The sequence below is a fragment of the Crocodylus siamensis genome, chromosome 12, assembly GCF_052110815.1.
Source record: "Crocodylus siamensis isolate JL-2025a chromosome 12, ASM5211081v1, whole genome shotgun sequence".
NCBI classification, from domain to species: Eukaryota; Metazoa; Chordata; order Crocodylia; family Crocodylidae; genus Crocodylus; species Crocodylus siamensis.
In genome coordinates this window covers 1,967,562-1,989,250 of record NC_143406.1, presented here as the reverse complement: position 1 = coordinate 1,989,250, position 21,689 = coordinate 1,967,562, and the positions used below count along the sequence as shown (strand labels likewise).

The 21,689-nt window shown below is 60.5% G+C and overlaps 2 protein-coding genes across 15 annotated transcripts in view; both read right to left on the bottom strand.

Moving 5' to 3' along the window:
* Positions 1 to 952: 952 nt before the first annotated feature.
* Positions 953 to 9,172, bottom strand: SLC25A34 (solute carrier family 25 member 34). The gene is made up of 7 exons (XM_090024652.1): positions 8,989 to 9,172; positions 7,946 to 8,510; positions 7,248 to 7,893; positions 6,252 to 6,317; positions 4,734 to 4,886; positions 4,215 to 4,349; positions 953 to 2,383 (listed from the first exon to the last, which is right to left on the bottom strand). Exons 1-7 carry the CDS (start codon positions 9,170 to 9,172, stop codon positions 2,201 to 2,203), a joined length of 1,932 nt encoding a protein of 643 aa, XP_089880778.1. The 3' UTR covers positions 953 to 2,200.
* Positions 9,173 to 15,179: 6,007 nt separating this feature from the next.
* Positions 15,180 to 21,689, bottom strand: part of PLEKHM2 (pleckstrin homology and RUN domain containing M2) — a 49,868-nt gene continuing 43,358 nt past the window's right edge. For 8 of the 14 annotated variants that reach the window (XM_090023474.1, XM_090023477.1, XM_090023480.1 and 5 more), the window contains 6 exons: positions 21,181 to 21,371; positions 20,319 to 20,387; positions 19,105 to 19,264; positions 17,823 to 18,002; positions 17,601 to 17,717; positions 15,180 to 17,031 (listed from right to left, as the gene is read on the bottom strand). In XM_090023474.1, the coding sequence (XP_089879600.1) occupies positions 16,894 to 17,031; positions 17,601 to 17,717; positions 17,823 to 18,002; positions 19,105 to 19,264; positions 20,319 to 20,387; positions 21,181 to 21,371 (855 nt within the window). In that variant the 3' untranslated portion in view covers positions 15,180 to 16,893. The other 6 variants (XM_090023475.1, XM_090023478.1, XM_090023483.1 and 3 more) reach the window with 3 other exon arrangements.

The window sequence follows — 21,689 nt, the reverse complement described above, 5'->3', positions numbered from 1 at the left end:
GAACACCTGGCCAGGGTCGTTTGACCCCAGTACTCTTTCCTGCCACGGCAGGGGGTCGGACTCGATGATCTGCTCAGGTCCTTTCCAACCCGACCAACTATGAAACTGCTCATATCACTTGATGCTGGAGGTCTCCGATTCGCCCGTCCATGGCCCAGCATCCCTGAGATGTTCAGGGGGGCTGTAGTTCCCAGGACCTGCCCAGAGGGAACCTTTGCTGGTGGTAGGTGCTGCAGGATGGTGCTGTGACTGCAGGTGGATGTTGTGGGCTGGGCAGCAGCCACTGACCCCGTGAGCAGGCCCAGGGCTGTGTGTCTGCATGTGCTCTGGCTTCTCTACGTGGCTCACGCCCCGGTCACAGGTGGGGGAGCAGAGGGGACAGCTCTGCAGGTTGCTGGCGAGCAGGCTCGGGGCAGTGGTGACTACAGGCTCAGCTGATGGTGCTGGGCGCGCTCTGGACCCAGGGCAGCAGGTGAGGCTTCCCAGTGCTGGGAGAGGCAGAACTGGCTCCAGAGCAGCAGGGCTGGCTGCAAACACATGGCCCCTTCCACTGCTGAGGCAATGGACAGCCCATCTCTAGCACCAGTCCTCCAGCTTTCCCATGGCTGCACTTGAGCAAACGGGAGGTAAATTCCTCTCAATTCACAGGCAGTACCTGACACATCCCTGGAGGGAGACCACGTGCTGTCCTGTGCTCACCTGGGTCCGGGTCCGCTGCCCTGGAGACAAGTGCTGTGTGGCCAGATCTGCTGGGTGGATCCCTATTGCCCTTTGCTGCTGCATCCCCTCGATGCCTGGGGCTACAGCATCTGCTTCAAGGTGCCAGCAAGGGCAGTGGTCACACCAGGTCCAAGCCACAGCGGCCTGGGCTAGCCAGGACACGCACACAGGGCAGGACCCCGATGGAGCCCTGCAAACGCCGGCAGCAAATTAAAAATCGACAGGACAGATGTAAAAACAAGGCACAAGAATCAAACCCTTTTATTGGGTTGCTGTGATCCAGGCTCCTATACAGCCTGCACCATGGCCTTACCCCCGCTCCCTTCATCACCCCGCATGGGGCTGGGTCAGCAGCACTCCCAGGACGCAGGGCACCAGGTCAACATGTGACCAAGGCAAGAGGCTTGGCAGGCCAGGATCATCGGTGCTCAGGGCCCAGGGGTCTCGCCCCTGCCATGGAGGAGGGTGGGGGGAGCTGCTCCCCTGGACTTGGGCCACAGCAGTTCGCTTCCCAGCTCCCGTCTCTGCTGCCAGGCTCGCACAGGCTGGGGTGGGTTTGCAAGAGGCTGAGAGCTCAGACCCAGGGGGCTTGTGCAGTGATAAAAGCGCCCCCCGGAGAAGGGAGAGCTGCCCGCTCACCCCAAGTAAATCCACCTCGCAGCCCCCTCACCCCACCACCTGGGTAGGCAGCCCCTGCCCTGTCCCTTTAGCAGTGCCCATCTCCAGAACAGCAGGGTGCCCGGGACATCTCCCAGGCCAGGCCACGGTGCGTGGGCAGTCCTGGAGGGCACCGCGGTGTCCCCGGGGTGCTGCTGGTGATGTGCTCCTTGGAACAGGCCTCTCCGCACACAGTGCTCGGCTCCCCCCGCGCAGACCCTGCTCCCCTGCTAAGGGCCACACTTGGGTCCTTCTCCAGCAGACAACCCCCAAGAGCTTGGCCCTCCAAGCCCATCCAAGGCCAAGAGTAGCTCGTAGCATGCTGCCTGGCACACATACATGCCAGGCCCCTGCAGCACCCTACCACGCATCAAGTAATTTACCCCCGTGGCAGCCCCACAAGGAAGGCGAGTACAACGACCCCTGTTCTGCAGGTGGGGAAACTGAGGCATGGGAGAGGGACACAACTTGCCCAACAGAAAGCCCATGTCAGGGCTGTGTGGACACCCGGGTTGGACGTGCTGCGGCAGGCTCAGATGGCAGAGTTTGCTCTACGGGAGACACCTGTCCTGGAAGGAGCCCCAGCTTCTCATCCGGGGGCGTCTGGACCCAATGGCCGGCAGCCGAGCTGGGCCCAGAGCACCCCCCCGACCCAGATGTCTTGGGGGGCTTCAGACTCCCTTCAACACCTGCCCTGACTCTGCCTGGGCTCCTGTACAGCAGTAGCCCTGCTGCTCCCAGGCTCCGGGTCTCATTACACGGCGCAGAGATCTCGGCGTCTGCGCGTCGGTGACGGACGTGCCCGTCTTGCTCACACGGAGGCTTAGACGCCGTGCTGCGGGTGGTAGCAGGCCAGCTTCCGCAGCTCGTCCCAGAAGAGCAGGCTGAGGATGGTGTGTGGCCCCAGGCGCAGGTAGGCAGGGCCGATGCCTTTATATAGGGCCAGGACGCCCTCCTTGCCGGAGATCTGCACGAAGCAGTCCAGCAGCCCTCGGTAGAGCTTCCCCTGGAGATAAGATGCACAGTGAGGGATAAGAAACAGGGCCCTACTTGCGCCCCCCTTCCATGCGTGCCCAGCCCTGCCATCGTCCCTCTCGGTCCTTCCAGTTTGTCTGCATCCTCACTGAAGGTTGGAGATGAGGGCCAGACCCAGCTCACCAGTACTGCACCCCTACTCAGCTGACATCTCCCCTTGCAAGGCTGATCACAGTAAGGCTGGATTTTCAGAAGACCTGGGCTTACTTTTGACCATCTGGTCCTCAGGGACCTCAGCCAAGAACTCATCGGGCGTGTCCACGCATTCATTAATGAGCATTAGGTAATGCGCGTTAAATCTAGTACCTCCATTGTGAAATACTACGAGAATGCACATTAGCCTATTTTAATGTGCATTAGCTAAAGAGCACACGTTTTTTTGTGATGCTTGAATGCGTATTAAAATAGGCTAATGTGCTTTAAAGCTCATGTGTACACGCACCCATGATGACACTAATGCTTTATGCCCTTCCCATGAGGATTTCAAAGTGCTTGAAGCAAGGACTGCTCTGCCTGGGGGAAAACAATTACCCCCATTTTACTGAGGGGAAAAACTGAGGCACAAATCAGATCGGATTATTCTGGGGCACTGCTTGCCGTATTCTTGCAGATTTTGCTTCAAAACAAGTGAAAGCCTGAAAGGTCCCTGTTTCAGAAGAGCCTTTTACCAGGATAAACTAGTAGTCACCCCAAAACGACTCTGGCTGACCTGCTGGACTACTGGAGTGGAATTTGGGTCGTTATTTTTAAATTAAAACGTTTGAAGAAGTGGTGCGTTCTTGGTGCACCAGAAAGGGTCCCGGTTCTGGAGTCAGGGCAGGTGCAATGCAGCTGGAGCTTCCTTTCCAAGGGGAGACATAAGGCCGGCTCCCCAGCTGGTATAAACACACGTAAGGAAAGCCGAGCACCAGCTGAAGACCTGCCCGATCTTTTCCTGCTCACTGTGTGCCATGTCCTGATTCTCCTTGAGGTCTATTTATAAGTGCTGTTTCGAGGAAGCTTTCACATGACGTGACCCGGTGCCTGCCCGACTTCTTGTAGAAGCCCACAGGAGCCAAAAGGAAAGTGCCAAGCCGACAGGGTTCAGTGGGCCACGTGGAGGAAGTGCCCAATCTGGGCACGATGGGGCAGCTGCCAGGCATGTGGCCGAGGCATGGACAGAGGCTGGGGAAGGGATGAAAACATCCCTTTGGACGAGTGACCCAGCGCCCAGGGGCTATAAATACAGACATCAGGTTGCTTGCTGGCAGGCGCTGGGTCACGTGGCAGGCATCTGTTCAGCGCTCGTGGCACTGCTGGGTGAAAGGCTACGGCCGTCAGCTGAACCGGGGCTGACAGCGCGCTGCAGAGCCTCCGCTAGGATGGTTCAATCGCACCATGCTGGGGGGGAGCAGCCGGGCCATATCCCGCTGCCCCAGAGACGGTGAGAAAACGCCCTGAGCGACTGACTCGGCAAGGCACTGACCTCACAGTCGGGGTCTCAGCGGCCAAGACCCACCGCTGTCCCGAGATGGGCTGAGAACAAGAACGTGCTCAGCAGACTGGGGAAGGGAAAGGTGCTCAGGGCAGCGAGGCCTGGGGTGCACAGCACAGGGACGTGAGCCGGGGATGATCCCAGATCTTCCGCCCCTGGTCCCCTCCAGGCCTCTGGTTCGCCATCAAAGGGATATTTCTTGCCCTCATTTCTTCCCGAGATAACTATGTGGCGTGCTCACATCAAGGGTCCCTACGCCCCCACGTAGCCTGGACGGGGGAGCTGACCTGCCCGCACACCCCAGGCTCGCGCCAGGTTAGCCACTTACCACCCCCGACTCGTCCACGGGCTGGTTGTAGAGTCTGGTACTGACCACATCGAAGGGAGTCATGGCCACGGCCACAGCCACGCTGCTGATCATGCCAGCTGCCAAGGCCACCATCCAGCTGCCCTCCTTGAACCACTGCGAAAGACAGGACCAATAGCCTGATCGGCTGCTCTGCTTTCTGCTCCCTGCCTCGTCCCCTGCTCTGCTTTCTGCTCCTTGATGTATGCTCCCTGCCTGATTAACTGCTCTGCTTCCTGCTCCCTGCGCTATCTGCTGCTGTGCTGCCTGCTCTGCCACGTGCCACCAGCTAAAGAGACTGGACAGGGGCACCGAGGGCCCCGAACCCTTTGGTGCCTGGAGGCGGGCACCGCGATGGACCAGCACCTCCCCTGCTCTTGCAAAGCTGCGGGTGGAGTGCCCTGGCTAGGCCCATGTCCCATTGAAAAGGTGTCCCCCCAGGCTCCCCAGTGAGAAGGGAGGGGTGAGTCCAGGCCCCCGCAGCTGCACGCAGCCCCTTACCTGGCGCTTCCTCACCCAGTCCTTGGCGGACGCGAAGGTGGCCAGCTGCACCGCGGAGCCCACCATGACGCGGGGCACGGCGCCATTCACGCCCCGCCACAGGCCCACGATGCCCTGCTTCCTGTAGATGGTCTCAAAGGCGTCGGAGACACTCTGGACACAGAGTCAGACAGACAGGTGGGAATTAAAGGGGCTGAAGTAGAGGTGGACCAGGACAGCTCTCTGGGGCACCCTTCACCCTTGCGATGCCTCATCCTATGCGCAGAGCTTACAGAAATCAATGCTCCCTGGGTGCGCTCGGGCCAAGGACGGCGCCTTGGCAAGGATCTACCTAGTTAATGCTCTCTGAGACAACCCATGGGGCTGTAACTCCCAGGGGAGGCTGTTGGCAGGACTCTACTTGCATAATCCCCGGAGAGAAGACACTGGCCATGCCTGGCGGGGATGGCTCGTACAGCAGGCCCCGGCTTTGCCATCTCTACAGCTGGCAGGGCGCTTTGCTTTCACCGCCCCTCAGCGCGGAGCCAGGGCTTGCACACCAGGATAGGAACCCGGGCACCTCGCTGCCGGGAAGTGAAACACCGCCCGCCCGGCTGGGGCCGGCGCCAGAGCCTGCAGCAGCAAACAGGCGGTAACGGCAGCACCCGCCCCCTCCTCCACCTCGGCCAGATCAATTCCTCCCATTCAGCAATTTCTGGTTGCAAAACACTCGGTGTCATCAGCTGCGGGAGCATTAATGGCTTGTGTCACTCTGTGCACAGCGAGAGGGGGCTGAGATCCCCAAGTGACCCACAGCAAAGGGGGACGGACCCAGGGAGCAGGCCTGAAAACCCAGCAGCTCCACTGCGCCCACAACTGCAAGGGGCATTTTGCCGCCAGGGAAGCGGGGAATACCCAGTGGGCATCACTGCCTCTGCTCAGGAAAGCTCGTGCTATATCTCCATCTTGGTTAGTCTACAAGGTGCAGATCTACCCTGCCTTCCCTGTGACAGCACACGCAGGGAGCGGGCACTGCTGCAGCTTAGGCCCCTGCCACACGTTACACGCATTATGGGATTCACTGGTGAGTCGTGCCACAAATTTAAACCGGGCACACACGCAAAATAAGACTACACATGCAAAGGAATTATCATGCAGTTAACTGGCGAATCGTGCAACAAAAGTAGACCTGCCGCACGTGGAAAGCAAGTAGCACGCTAGAAAAAGAGCCAGCCAGCTGCCAAATTAGAGCTTCAATGTGTGTAACAGCCTTATAGCCGGTTACTAGCCATCCTTCATGTGGCTGAGTCCTGCCTCTTGGAAGAAGCATGCACAGAGAGACCCAGAGATGTCAGCTCAGAGCCGGGCCGTCCTCGTAACACCCGCGCACACACCCGCAACCCTGGGCACACACCGCACCCACACCCGCATCCCCGCCTCTCTGCTCGTCCCACGTGCCGCCCTGCCAGGAGACCAGCCCGACTCAGAAACCAAGCCCAGGGGGGAAACACGGGGCGGATTCGCAAGGCTTCTGCTCACCTGGTGGTTGTGCTGGTGTCCCACCGCCACGGCTGCCACGGTCTGGGCTTGCAGGTGAGTTTTGACCTGTAGCAATTCAAAGGAAACGGGCCACATTGGAGAGTAGGAAGCTGCCAGGATGCACCCACTCCTACCCAGCGGGTTAGACTGGAGCCCTCTCCCCTGAGGAGGACAGGAGTTATCCCACCAGATCACCCCGACTCCTCCTGCATCATTGTGGGGGAGCGGATTCAGGCTGTGGGTGCACGGTGCCCCCCAGCGGGCCTGCCTCAGCCCCCTGACCGATGCCCTCTGGAGAGGAGCGCTTGCAGCCTGGCTCTCCCTGGTTGCCCACGCAGCCCTCGCGAGGGCCGGACTTGACAGCCGGCGAGATGCCTCGCAGACTCAGCCCCTCGCTGCACCTTTGCTGGGTGGTGAGATATGGCAGCAGAGCAAAGACCCCTACCCCTGGCTCCTGTGCCCTTTCTTCTGCTCCTAGCAGGGTCAGACGTCCGCGGGAAGCGCGGGGCAGTGCAGCGAGCGGAGCTGAGCTCCTACTCCCCCCTCCCTCGTTAAGCACCAGCACGATGCTTGCTCCCCGCAGCGTCCCAAAAAACCGAGTCGCTTCATAAGGCTCCAAAGCTCGGGGCAGGGGCATCCGCGCCCCATGCCCCTTGCCCGGCGGCTGCTACGGCTTCCCTAGTCACCCCTGCCCCAACGGCGGTGTGGCGCTGCCGGCGGCTGCCCCAGCCCTGAAGCAGGGCTCCGCATCTCTGGGGCCCGGAAAAGCCGCTGGGGGTGAGACGCGCTACACGAGTCCTGTCCGCTCAACTGTCCAGGGGGCGGCTCGGCAAGCAGCCTGTCCCGCGGCTTGCCGCTGCAGGCCCCCGGCCGCCAGGCAGCGGGGAAGGGCCTCGGGCGCTGCTTCCCGGGCACGCGAGGCGTCTCCCCAGGCGCGCAAGCGCACGCACCCGCGGATTTCCGGGGCGCTCGGCCGCTTCGTGCCGCGCCGCTCACCAGGTACGCGGGGCTGGCCACGAAGGCGCCCACGGCCCCGGCCACGGCGCCCGCCGCCACGGCGCCGCCGGGCCGCTGCGTCCAGCCGCCGTCCTGCGCGTGCGCGTACACGTAGAAGCGGGCGCCGTTCATGAGCGCCTGGTAGAGCAGCGCCGCCGCCAGCCCCTTCTGCAGGCCGCGCGGCCCGTCGGCGCGGCACACGGCGGCGGCGGCCGGCAGCACGCCGCGGTAGGGCCGCGCGTACGTCCCGCGCGCGCGCAGCTCGCCCTGCAGCTGCAGCCGCGTCTTCACCACCTCCAGCGGGTTGGTGAGCACGCAGGCCGCGCAGCACGCGCCCGCGCCCAGCACCAGGTCCACGGGCGGCGGCACGGCCGCCGCCGCCGCCGCCTCAGAGCCCGCTCCCATCGTCTGCGCGCCGCCGCCGGGCGGCCCGCCCTGGGGCAGCACGGCCCGCCCCCCCGCCGCCGGGGGCGGGGGCAGCGCCGACACGGGCCGCGAGCGTGCTTCTCGCCCGGCCCCGACGGGACCCCCCCGCCGCGCCAGGGGGGCGCAGCTCGCGGCCTGGCCCCGGCAGGGAACGGGCTGCCGCTGAGGGGGGGGCGGCGCGGCACAACCCCCGCCGTGCCAGGGGGGCGCAGCTCGCGGCCTGGCCCCGGCAGGGAACGGGCTGCCGCTGAGGGGGGGGGGGAGCGCAGCACAGGCCCCGCCGCGCCAGGGGGGCGCAGCTCGCGGCCTCGCCCCGGCAGGGAACGGGCTGCCGCTGAGGGGGGGCGGCGCGGCACAACCCCCGCCGTGCCAGGGGGGCGCAGCTCGCGGCCTGGCCCCGGCAGGGAACGGGCTGCCGCTGAGGGGGGGCGGCGCGGCACAACCCCCGCCGCGCCAGGGGGGCGCAGCTCGCGGCCTCGCCCCGGCAGGGAACGGGCTGCAGCTGAGGGGGGGGAGCGCAGCACAGGCCCCGCCGTGCCAGGGGGGCGCAGCTCGCGGCCTCGCCCCGGCAGGGAACGGGCTGCCGTTGAGGGGGGGAGCACAGCACAGGCCCCGCCGTGCCAGGGGGGCGCAGCTCGCGGCCTCGCCCCGGCAGGGAACGGGCTGCCGCTGAGGGGGGGGAGCGCAGCACAGGCCCCGCCGTGCCAGGGGGGCGCAGCTCGCGGCCTCGCCCCGGCAGGGAACGGGCTGCCGCTGAGGGGGGGGAGCGCAGCACAGGCCCCGCCGTGCCAGGGGGGCGCAGCTCGCGGCCTCGCCCCGGCAGGGAACGGGCTGCCGCTGAGGGGGGGCGGCGCGGCACAGGCCCCGGCACCCCCCGTTGCAGGGGAGGCCAGCGGGCGAGGGACTTGGCGCCCGTCTTGGGAGAACAACGAGCCCCGGAGCACGATGCAACTCCCCGCTTCAGGACGTGGCCCGATCTGCTTCTCCCCCAGCCCCAGGCTGCCTGCCCTGCAGCTGAGACTGCCCAGCTCCTTGCACTTGTGCCCAAGCTTGGCAAAGGCACCCCTACAAGACCATGGCAAAGCTTTTTAAAGGCGAGGCTGATTTCTGGCTCTCCTCGCCCATTCGGGGCCCTGAAAGGGGCCAGTCCAGCCCAGTGCCAAGTGGGTCGTCCCCCACGCTCTGCAGGGTCCCCTCTGCAGCTGGTCCCCGTCCCCCTAAGAGACTGCAGGGCAGGCTGGAGAGGGCCCGGGGCCGCGTTGTTTATTAGCATCCCGGCGCTGGCTCTCCCCCTCGCTCTGCCCTGGTAACGTACCCGAGCAATCGGGAACTCGGCCCAGGCCGGGCTTTCTATTTAGGGCTGCATTTCTGGAGCCAGCACAGGGCCAGCGTGCGCTGCGGAGCTGCCCTTTTGCAGGCACTGGGGGTGGCACGTGGCGGGGGGCGGCCAGAGGCTTTTCCCACGCGTGGCCAGCAGCTGCTAGCCGAGCTCTGGCCATGCTCCCCACTGCCGTGAGCCAACCTGGGCTGTGCGAAGGAGCCAGTCCATCCTTGCCCCCCCCCGCCAGCCCTCCGCCCTCCGCCCCTGAGCTGAGCAGGGCAAAGGCCGTACTGTGTCAGAGGACAGCAGGGCACGGGGCAGGACCAGGCCCCGAGCAAGTAAACAGCCCGTGAGTCAGCGCGCTGGGCAAGGACTCAAAGGGAAGTGGGTTGCAGCTGGTGTGGATTTGTAGCATGTCTGTCGGGCACCGAGTCCCGCTCACCCTAGATTCCCTCCTCGCTGCCTGCGTCACAGGTATTTATAGTGCCCCATTGCCGAGCATTTCGCTGCTTATCGTCCTTGCACCTCGCCCCTACGTGACACTCAGAGCTGGGGCCAGCCTATGAGGGCAATGGCAAAGCCCCCTGGCCCAGGTCAGACAGGGTAACGCCCGTGAAATCAGAAGCATTGACATGGGGGCCTGGTCTCCGGGTGAGGGGCTGGGCACGGTCACCATCGCGGCACAAGGGCATACCAGCATGCACTGGAGACGACGCTGTCCTCGTGTCCTTCCCGGGGTCACGGAGCTGCAGTCTAGCAGTACTAGGCCACATTTCCAGGGGCTTGTTCCCTTTCATTGCAGGGACAAGTCCCCCGGGACTCGATCGGTGTTCGAATAAAGCCAGGAGGAGTTGGCCCGTTGTTGCCGATCCAGGCACCCTGAGCAGACTGCCTTCTAGTGCTGCTGTAGGGATCACACGAGCACCCAGGGGTCTCACTCAGGACCCACCCTGCCGCGTCCAGGTGTGAGGCTCTTGCACGTGTTGGTGGAAAGTAGGTTAGCACATACAGGCATCAGTGCAACTCGCCCACGGGGTGAGCAGGGTAAGACCCCTGGGTCCATGGTTATCACTGTGGTCAAGCCCACAGCAAGGCATCCCTGGAAAGCTATGGGTTTTTTTCAACCAGGAGCTGCTTTTAGAGCTAATTTCCCCTGTCTGCTGCTGAGGTTAATGTATAACGCCACCCTCCCGGGGCCGCAGCGCAGAACATGCTCGACTGCACAAACAACAGGGAACAAAAGCATTGCAGGGGTCATGAGACCTGATCATACAATGATAGAAAACAAGGGTGGAAGGGAGCTCAGGAGTCACGTCGAGTCCAGCCCCCTGCTCCAGGCAGGACCAGCCCCAACTGCATCATCCCAGCCAGGGCTTTATCCAGCCAGGTCTTCAAAACCTCTGAGGATGGCGACTGCGCCACCTCTCTGGGGAGCCTGTGCCATGCTTCACAGCCCTCCCAGTGAGAGGTTTTCCTAATATCCAACCTCAGCTGCCCTTGCTGCAGCTTGAGCCCACTGCTCCTTGTCCTGTCACCTGCCCCCACTGAGACCAGCCCAGCTCCATCCTCTTTGCAGCCCCCCGGCAGGGAGGTGAAAGCTGCTATTCAGCCCCCCTCGGTCTTCTCTTCTGCAGGCTAAATCAGCCCATTTCCCTCAGCTTCTCCTCACCAGTCATATCCCCCAGCCCCACAACCATTTTCACTGCCCTCCGCTGGACTGTCTCCAACTTATCTGCATGGGGGGGGCACAACTGGACACACGACTGCAGATGGGGCCTGCCTCCCCAGTGCTGAACAGAGGGAAGAATCACTGCCCTCCATCTGCTGCCAGCGCTCCTACCGATGCAGCCCGGGATGCTGTTACCCTTCTTGGCACCAAGGGCACACCGCTGGCTCCTGTCCCCTCCAGGTCCTTTTCTGCACAGCTGCTGCTTAGCCCGTCATTAGCCAGGCCTCTGGGCTGGAACCGGCTGCCGGGATCGCTGGTTTCCTGGAAACCCGTGACAAGCTGAAAATGTAGATGCCGTGCCCTGCAACCTCCTATCAACGCAGCATAGGCACCCCCTCCCTTCCCTGCCCCACTTACACTTTAACTCCTCTCATCAACAGGAGGAAGGAGGCATCCACCCATCAGTAAACACGGCTCCTCTGACCCGGAGAGACAAGACTATACAGCCTGTCTTGTCAGGATCTCTTCTGCAAGCTTAGACGCAGAATTGAGGCCCAGGTGCAATTCCCTTAATCACAGGCCAGGTCAGAAAAGAGACAAGAGGCAGGTCCAACAGCCCAAACTTTTATTGTCACGCCCCAACAGCACAAAAATAACCCCTTATTCCAGTACCTATGTTGCTATGCCCAGCCAGCTGCCTTTCATTTGTGGAGCTTTCCAGGTTCCCCCCTGGCCCGTACCCTGCATTTGTAGGTGGCTTGTTCCAATCTTCTCCAATTCGGTTTATTCCAATTTGTTTCACTGAAACTTTGGGAGCTGAACTGACCCAAGTCTCCGTGAGCTGGGATTTGTGTGTCCTGGTAAGAGTTATGTCCTGGAAGGAAGCATTGCTCCTCTTCCCCCACCCTCATGGACGGCTGCTCGCCGCCGGCCTGGTTTCTTTCCCTTTGGTTCATGGTGTTCACTGACAAGGCAGCTTTGTTTCCACCATTTATCTATGACAGCGTAACACAAACATCTGTTAAAGCAAAAATTACATCCAAACCGTTGAGTTATATCACGGTTACAACGGGTCAGCGTCTTCCAGCTGAAATACGGTATCATTGCATTATTGATTTTAAGGCCTTGAATCAGAGCGTCGTCTTCCAGGCCTTTTGCTTCTTCATTTTGATCCGGTTTAGCTGGACATGTGAATTGCTTTCTTTCCCTTGCTGATCGGGTGAATTAAACCTTGGCAAAGGTGACACTGAGGTCGCTGAGAAATGGGCTGTTGTGGGCTCCTGCTTTAGCCGCGCTTCTGTAGCTTGGCACAGCCTCCTTGAGACGTGTTAAAGCTGACCGCAAATATTTGGCATTTCTGCCACAGCATGTTGGGTGAACAGGAACAGGCGTTTCATAGCCTTAACGCCCTTCTCATCACTAGTTGAAGCCTCAAGGTATCTGCAGCTGTTACCCTGAACCGCTATCAGTGCTGTCCACAGAACAACTATCCGCACAGGCCTGGCCAGTTAGGGGTGGCCCTGGCTACCAGCCTTCAGTCTACTTTCCTCTGCTTATTGACACTGTATTGAGCACTTAATCTATGCAGGTGGAAGCGTATATCCAGAACGGGGGCTGGTGCTGGCTCCCGTCCTGCACCCTTCATTGTGCTGTTAAACCCCGTGACGTGTACAAGTGCCCCTAGTCTCCACCATCCCCGTGGTCCAGCGTGGGGCTAGCACTGTCACTGCAGTTAGCACTGTGCCAGAAAGCCTTTTGGCCTGATCAGGAAGATGAGGCTTGGGGGTGTTGGCCAGCGCTAGGTCAAAACTTAATCATCAAACTGACTTTCTGCTCAGGCACCTGTCTCTCTCTCCAGGGACAGTGGGACATTCAAGGGAAGGACCAATCACCTCCACGCATCACAGATCAGCGCGATGGACTGCCCCGTTTCAGTCCCATCCCTGTCGCCTGTCAGTGCGTTGCACGCTGCACACGCAGCACAGGCCCTTGCCATCGCTCTAGGGAGCAAAACTTCCCTTGAATGCTCCCGCTCTGCCGACAGGGAGCCAGAAGCGCAGGGAGGAAGGAAGTGCCCCGGCAGAAGCCAGGACGGGAACACAGGTCTACCGGGCAGTCCTGGGCCCAGCTGCTGGGTGCACAGCCTGGTCTCAGGGACTTGGCTGTTTCACAGGCCGTGCCAGGAAGCCATAAAGATTTGAAGGGTTTAAGTTATTTGTCAGGTCCTGGCTGGCAGGGGCATCATCCTCCCATACCTAACCCCACTGATTTCAGTTCAGGTTTGGTTTCTCCCTCCCAGAGACACCCTGCCCTGCAAAGCCCTGCACGCTTACAGAGAAGGCAGATGCCCAGGGCCAGCTCAGTGCTGAGGGTTGGCTGAGGATCCTGACCCAGAAATCAGCTGCCTTTCCTCCCCCCAGCCAAACCCCAGAGCTCCCCCTCATCTCTCAGCACCCTCTGGCCAGGAGGGACAGGGTTACCCTGAGAGCAGGCGCCCCTGGACGGGGTGTGGCACTCCCCCTTGACTTTGGGCCAGGAGCACAGGCCAAGGTGTGGTAGCAAAAGCACGGTTTAAACGTTAACTCTCACGGCAGGCGGTGCCCGGGGCAGCGGTCCCCTCTCGCTGCCCGCCAGCAACGCGGGGTGGGTAAAGTCCTCCACCAGCCTGAGCCAGACAGGAGGCTGCGGGCCTGGGCCAGTTCCCCTTCTCCTCCTTGTCCTTGTTCACTACAGCCCGGCTGAAGGCACCTCTCCCTGCCTATCTCCCCCCACACAGGGCAGGGCTCATGAGACCGGGGCTCGGATCCTTAAAGGGAATGAGGCGCCTTGCTCCTGCTGGCTCGGTGCCTCCCAGCCGTGGGCAAGATCCCACTTCACAAAAGGCAGGAAACGCACCGCTCAGGACGCACCAAGTGAACCAAAGTAACTCGGCCTCTTGTAGGCTAGAATCAAGCGTAGGGGGCATCTGAATCCCAAGACCTCCAGGTCTGGGGCTGTACATAGGATGCCTGCAGCATCCGAAGTGCCAGGGTGAGAGGTCTGGGATGGAGGATGCTCCCCGGTTGTAGCGCCGTACGTGGCATTCAGAACGATTGCGTTCCACCTGCTCAGTTGACGTGGTTTTTGGATCGAGTTCTGTGCATCAATACAAAGTGGAACTGATTTGGCTAATTTGACTTGGAACCCAAAATACATTTAAAAACCCCGCAAAAAACAACACCCCCCCTCAAAAAAACACTGTTCCAGGAGTCTGCTCCTCTGTCAACACAAGTGGAGCCAACACCAGTGTCCTTTGGAACGGGTTTGGTTCAGGTTTAGCAGCCACAGCAGTGTCGCTCTCCTTGTAGCTACCACTGCAGATGCGGACAGATGAAGCAGTGGCATCGGTTCAGCGTGACCCACGTACTTCAAAACCGGTCTGCTTGTTTTGTCTCTTCACATCCAAAGCGCCTTGAGAGATCGGGGCTGGAGCCAGTCGCGCAACGTGTCTGTGATGGAACGAGGACCCCGATTCCTTCCTACCCCAGCGCCTCCCTCCTCTCCCCTCGGGACCCCGCAAGCCCAAGGGAAGCAGGGCGGCCTCAGGAAGTCTGGTCGCTGCAGCAGGGTCCAGCTGCTTTACTCAAGAGACAGCCCAGCCTCAGCTGCTGCCAGGGCCAGAATAAAAACGCAGCCGGACGGAGAGGTGGGCCGACAGAGATGGGCCTCGAGGAGGGCAGCAGGCAGGGCCAAGGAGGCGAGGGCCAGGCCTGAACTCCTGCAGCCCTATGTGAATCGCTGCCAGCACCCCTTTGGGACGAGGTTCAACTCCAGGTTCGGGGGCAGAAACCAAAACAAGTGCTGCAGCTGGATGAGGAAGAGACTGTTGCACATTCGTCCTCCGGGCTCATGCACAAGACAGGTCTGCTCGGAGGCTGGGGCCAAGAACGGCCCGACAAGCAGAGCCCTCAGGGGGAAAAGGAGCATCGCCCCAGGCCCAGCCTGCCATGACGGACCGGTGACAACCAGCAAGTCTCTGAAGTTGCAGCAAGGGAGGTTTAGGTTGGATATGAGGAAAAACTCTCACTAGAATGAAGCAGGTGGTGGGCTCACCGTCCTTGAGGTTTTTAGCACCCGGCTACACAAAGCCTTGACTGGGATGATGCAGCTGGGGCTGGACCTGCTTGGAGCAGGGGCTGGACTAGGTGCAACCTCCTCAGGTCCCCTCCAGCCCCCAGGGTCTACGAATCCATGACCCGGGCTGTGGTTAGCATACAAAGTGACCTGTCCCATCATGAGCTTTATTACCCGATAGCTAATTAACATCAATTAACTACCGTGGCAATCCAGTACCAGTACAGAGGCAGCCAGACTGGTATGAAGGTCGCACAGCACTGCGGTTTGTTCCCTTTCCCGTTCCCTCCCCAGCCATCAGGTTCGGGGAGCATCTGGCTGCAGGGCAAAGGTCGAGGATAAGCCCTGGAGGAAACCCAGCTTGTAGCAAAGGCAGTCGGGGCCAGGACTGACATGGGCAGACTCCGAGTTACCAACGGGTGTTTATTCGGAGGGAGGGGAGAAGGAAGCAGATGTATATACACATACATTCAGTCACAGAGATCACCTCCTGGAAAAAGGCCCTGTGAACATATATTACATTAGAAGATCTCTACATTATTATTTTTCTTTAAAAAAAACAAAAAACCTCAAGCAAAACCCCCGAACACTCTCTGTAGAGGGTACGTGACATGGCCCCAGTTCATATGGATTTCCTTCTGCACACACAAAGGGTTAATAGGTAAAGCCACCCCACGCCCAGCTTCCCCATGCCTTTAGCCACCTCCCTCTGGCTGAGATCTGCAAAGCAATCCAGGAGATTTTGACATACTTGCCATTCCCAGTCATGGAAGGCATGTGTCTAAACACCCCCCCCCCCGACACGCCTGGAAAACCTCAGCCCCCACTTGCCTACCTCCCACCCTTCAGGGTGCCGGGATTTGCCCCAGTGTTTCATCCGTCCCCGTTTCTGAGCTCTCCTGACAACTCCAGCACCAGCTGTTTGGCAAGTCGGAGCATGCGGAGGGACCACATCTGATGCTGCTCACCATTCCAGGTTATATCCATCAGGACTTTATGGTCCAACTTCTCCCAACCTTTGCTTTTTTGGCACCAGTTTAGACCCCTGGCCACAACCAAAAAAGCCCAAGCAGCAAGACTGGCTGAGGAAGAGCCTCTGCCGTCCACCCTGTGGCATTTTACGGCCGCGATGCAGTCCGAGGTGCGTGCCCTGGGCAGAGATCTATGAAGAGCAAAGAGCGAGAGGAAGAGCTATCGCAGGGAGAGAGCCCAGCATGTGGCGACAAGCGCTCGTGGGTGGGCAGGGAGCTGTGCGCGCGCGTGGGAGCTGCCTGCCGCAGACACCCCGTGGGGGTGAAGCGGTGCGTAATTCTGCGATCGTATTAGCGAGGAGCAAACATGCGCGGGAGCTAGTTAGTGTTCCAGCCTCACCCTAACGTGTTCTAAAATGAACAACTAGTCAGTCCAGGCACTCGGGCCCATGGCCCAAGGGTGCGTCTGCCCGTCCTGAGCAACCCGCTGCTCAGACCCACCCCCTCCACCCGTGTTAATAGTAGGTTATTATTCCAGTAAGAGAGTAACTTGGCTGGGTGATGGAGGATGGCACAGACCCGCCCCCGAGACCCCCCGAGGAAGGATCTCCCTGCAGCTGCCACAGGTCGCGGGCAGTGTAGACGAAGCACCCCGGTGTCGGGGCGCAGTGCCGGCAGATCCCTGCGATGCAGCTGAGAAGCGAGGTACCGTGGTGCAGTCCCGAAGGCTTCGGTGGGACAGCGAGCGCAAGCTCCCATGCCGCGAACGCAGAGGCTGAGTGCTGGGCCGCGCCGACAGACAGCGACGTGCCGAGTGCCCCGCAGCCGTGCTCAGGAGAATGTAAACTTGGTTGCTCTGGGAGGCGGGCCTGCCCAGCTCTCTGGCTTTGCTCTGCGGTGCGCGTGTTGAGAGCAGGAGCCAGACATGCCATCCAGCCACCTCTGAAGCAGCTGCCTCGAGCCTGCAGGTCCCTGGGCATCAGGCGTCCCAGGGAGGCTGCCGGCTGCACGGACCCCGGCGGGCACGGCCCAGCCCGCTGCTCCCGGGTGACAGAGCGGCCGGCAGGTTCCTTGTGCTTGCGACAGCCGGGGGTGCTCTCCCCCCCGCGGCAGCGTCCTCCCTGCTGCGTGTCCTGCACTCCGGGGTTAACACCAGGGGTCCCGCGAGGCCCGCCCGCGGCACAGGCTGTCGCTGCGCTGCCAGGTGCTGTGGATCAGGCTCAGGGCGTCCTCGCATTTCTTCTTGACAGAGCCCTCCTGGACGGCCTTGTGCAGCAAATCAATCTGGAGCAAAGGCGGGCGGGTCACAGGACTGCCCGTGACACTGTGCTCGGAGCCGTCCCAGGTTAAAGGGGCTCCGGGACACAGGGGCACTCGGGAGCCAGAAAGCTCAGCTGGGGAACGCGCGCAGCACTGCAGACTGTCCGAGTCGCTGGCACTGCTGGCCCTGGGAGGGGAGAGGGCTGTGCTGGCCGCCACTGCCCCATCTTCTGCTCTTCCTTCCTTGAGACTGGCCATCAGAACCGGTTTCAGGGGCAAACAACTGGGGATGCCGCCGTGTTGGCTAACTCGGTCCGATTTCCAGTGCATGGGGGGAGCAGAAGCCTAGCAGAGACTCTGCCTGCAGCCCTCCCTTCTCTCCCACACCGCATGGACCCCGGCCTGGCCACCCCTGCCATTCTGCTCTACTGACATGCACATGCCGAGGCTGGCCCACAGCTGCCTCTAGAAAGCCGCCCTCCCACTGCTCCCTCCTTCAGTTCAGCCTCACTGTGTGGTGGGGGAAGCAGGAGCACACAGCTCACCCATAAGCCGCAAACTAATGCGGTCAGCGCTGCCTCGCCTCCACTCACCTGGTAGATGTCTTTCCAAACAGTGCTCAGTGCCGAGAGGAACCTCTCCAGTTCTGTAGTGCAACTGAAGTACAGGACCCAGGGGGGCAGGAACTGCTCGCGGTCCTTAGCAAACTCCTAAACGCCAATGGACAGGTGTGGTGGTTATTCAGGGAGCCAACCCCAACCCCCCCCAGCATCCGTCAGGCCCTGTGCTGCTACACGGACATGCCCCACACTCACTATAATACAGTACTCCTTGCCCGCCTCCGTGGAGATGGCAGCGACATCCGTCAGCTCCACAGTGCCGAGCGAGCGGAAGAAGCTCGTCTGGCAGTCTTCATGGCAGGTGAAGACCTTCTCATCCGCTATCACGAGGCAGCAAGGGATGCAGGGCGCAGGCACCACCCCCTGCGGGATAACCTGATGAGGGAGAGGGCAACCGTTAGCGGCACCACTCTACGAGCTTCCCCCTCGACTTCTATGCAAGACTTCCCACGGACATCCGGGGGCTTCTCCAGATGCTGCTCTGTGCGGCAGCTGAGATGGGTCAAAAACCAAAAACAGCTCCTAGAGCCAGACCCAGGGCTGGAGCGAGGCAGAGCTTCTTCACTGGCATCAGGGAGCTCCTGATGATCTACTCCAGCGGAGGGTCTTAGCCCGGCCTCAGGACCCAGCTGCTCATCCCCTCCCCTACAGCTCCACCCTGGCTGGGCTGGAGGTTTTGCCTCCTCATTTCACCTGAACAGACCTCAACAGCTGCTGTCCAGGCATCCCTTTTGTCCAGTCACGGAGACCCTAGAAGGCCTGTCGCATTCAGAGCCAAGGACGAGGGGACTCTGCAGGGGTCTAAACAGCGAGGTGTGCTTCCAAGCTTTGGGGGCAGTATCAGGAGAATCAGCAATAGATGCTTTGCTGCAAAGCCTGGGCCTAAGATATGCCACAACTTAAGGGCACCATGCCCACTCCGGAGTGTGGTCTCCTTCCTGGCAGGGCCCCCCACTGCCCTGGCTGCTGGGCTGTCTGTCAGCACTGAGTGTCCATGACAAAGCAGCACGTACAGGACGTCCTTCAAAATGCAGGGAGGCCCATGGTGAAGGGCTCTACCCATCAGGGTGTGGGCACAGCACATTTCTAAGAGGCTACAAACCACCAGCCACAGCCACTCCCCAAGCCTGCTGCCCAGGACTAAAACTACCCTGTACCAAGGACTGCCAAGGACACCACTACCCCACACCAGAGGCCTCAGGGAGTCCTGAATGATGGGGGTCCCAGGAAACCTGTAGCCAGCGGGCTGGACAGGGGTGTGGAGAGCTGGGATGTGGAGCTGCAGGAAGCCTGGGCGTAAGACGGACAGAAAAGAGGGCAATGCTGGATGCCCGCTCCTCCATGGAGCACCAACCAACAGGGGCTGCCGGCTGGCAGGTTTACACCAGCCTAGGGAGAGCTGACCCTAGCCAGGCACGATGGAAAGTGCCCCCACTCTGCAGCGGGGGGCCTGGAGCGTGCCAGGGCAGCAGCTCACCCCTTTGGAGACAGCCTGGCAGAAGTACTGCATCCAGTCTGCCATCTCCTCCTCGTTCTCGGCACTCAGCTCCAGGGACGGGCGGTCGGTCAGGATCACCTGGAAGGAGTGGGGTCGCTCCGTGGTGTTCGACCGTCGGCACCCACCACACTGCTCCCCCCTGGCGGGCAACAGAGCAGAGGGGTGGGCTCGAATCGCTGGAGTTCAGAAACCTAGTTACTGTCGGACCCGGTTCTGTCCCCACGTGCCGGGGAGCGGAGAGGAGGCGAGGTGCATCACACAGCCCCGCTCAAGGCTGTGGGGGGGGCGGGGGGGGGCATGGTTGCACTGCAGGGTCCAAGCTCTGGGGATGGTCTCCCTGTGAGAGCGCCTGGAGCCCAACTCCAAGGCAAGACCCCTGCTGGGAATGGCCTGTGGCTGGTAGGTGGCTTGGGCACGGGGCAGTCTGCTGCACCCAGGGTTTGCACCACAGTCTCGTGCGTGTGAAACTGGCCATTGACAAACCCATCGCAATCACATGCCCTGTAGTCAGCAGGACCAGGTGCTCCTGCCAGGACTGGCCCAAAAGCCCTGAGCCTCAGATCCCTACTAGCCAGCCAGCAGGGTAGCTCCCACCCCCACCCGCTAAGAGCAGGCAGCTGATAGACCAGGCCTCATTTGTCACTCAGAGGAGTGTCTCAAGCCAGACTCCCACTAATTCATAGGGACCCATGTGTGTATAGGGGCCAGCAGCTTCACCCAAGAGTCCATGTTTTACAGGCGGGGAATTGTAAGTGCCTTGCTCACGGTCACCCAGGGGACTCATGGCGGAGTCAGATACAGCACTGAGTGCCATTGTCCAGTCTCCTGCCTGAATTATTTGACTTCGAGATGGAAAGAAAACTGCTGCAGTGTTGCAAATTTGACCAGCTGTCTGTTTTGGAGAGGAGGCAGACCTCTGCCCGCTGGCATTGCTGCTAATATCCTGACCCCTTCTAGGCACCGATTACCCTCAGTGGACACGCGCTGAGCGATCTCAGAGCAGGCTGGAAGGACCTCCCCAGATCAGCTAAAATATAGGGTAAAACACCTGTAGATGAGAAACAGTGCCCACTCTGCAGGTGAGCACTGTGGAGACTGAGTGATGCTATCTACTGTCAAGAGCAGGTAAGTCAGGGGTGAGGTGAATAGGGTCACTGTTCTGCACTGCAGCTAACGAGCTAATGCCCACTTACCCCATGGTCACAGAGAGCAGAGGCGTAACATCGGTGCGGTCTGGGTACTGGTATAAGATGCCGTTGCTGCTAATTGGACAGACAAGACACAGGCTACGTAAATCAATCTGTGCAACCTGAACAGCAGCATAATCTTCCCCTTGCCTTGGCCAGCAGCTGATATATGGCTCCTGCGCCCCACAAAGCAGTGGATCTTTGTTGCTAGTGTGGAACAAGCCACAGCACAGACAGATGCAAGGTTTATAGTTCCACAAGTGACTTAAAAACCCATGCCAGAGCAAGGTTTAATCTGGCTAGCTCAGATACCAATGGCAGTCAACGTGCACCAGCTTGCACTGCAGTTTGAGCTAGAAGCCCAGGCACCTACTCAGGGTTCTGGGTGGGCTGAAGCCTTTGGCACCATATTTTTTCTGCTACCAGCACCCAAGGTAGCTGGCGTGAGTATGCCACCACTCTGCAATCCCACCTCTAGCTGCAATGAGGTGCCTAACAGAGGACTGGACTCGAGACCCAGGTCCAGCTTCCTCTGTGAGGACATCCTGCTTCACTTGTGACGAAAACAGTAGGCTCCAACTAAAGTCCCATCCAGGCTCTTCACCCCTCAGAGAGCATGGGAACAGTATCTTGGCTGACAAGACCTGCCTTGGATAAAAGCTAGCTGCGCACCTTATAGAAGCCATCGTGCTAGGGTGGCAGCTTGCTGATCTCAGTGAGGGCTCAAGGTGCTCAAGGCGTCTCTGGTCTCCTCCTACCTGGCCTCGCTGAGGTGTCTACAACCCCCCCCCCGACCTAATGCCTTCCCTGCCACCTTCGCCTCAGATGCGAGTTAGAGCGCCTATGGAAATGCAGTCCCATGTCCTACCTGAGCACCACAAAGCAGGTCTTCCATTGCTCCTTGCCCAGGTACGAGGTCCCGGCTTTGTAATGCAGGATGCCCTCCTTTGTGACCGAGTTCTCAGCAGAAGTGTAATTGCTAGGAGCTGGTCCCAGAGCCTCGTCCATGGGGTCCTCCCAGTGAACAAGGCCATAGAAGCGCACGACCACTTCAGAAGCCTTTGACAGACAGACCACAATGTTACCAGCCTTTCAGCTAACAGCTGGGTGGGGAGGGGATGGTGGGACCCCGGGCTGGGGAGCCAGCACGGCAGAAAACACAACCTCAAGGGCCTGCATAAAGGAAGCCTGGCAGCAAGCTGAGTCCTCCTGATGGGGACTGCGTAGCACAGTCATCGCTGCACCTCCTGGTATATGGCACCTGCCAGCTTAGGCATCTCCAAGCACCTACTGGCAATTAAACCTCAGACCTCGCCTCTAAAGCAAGCGTGAGACACAGAAGGCTCACTTCATCCGCTATGAAACCTGCCAGCGCCT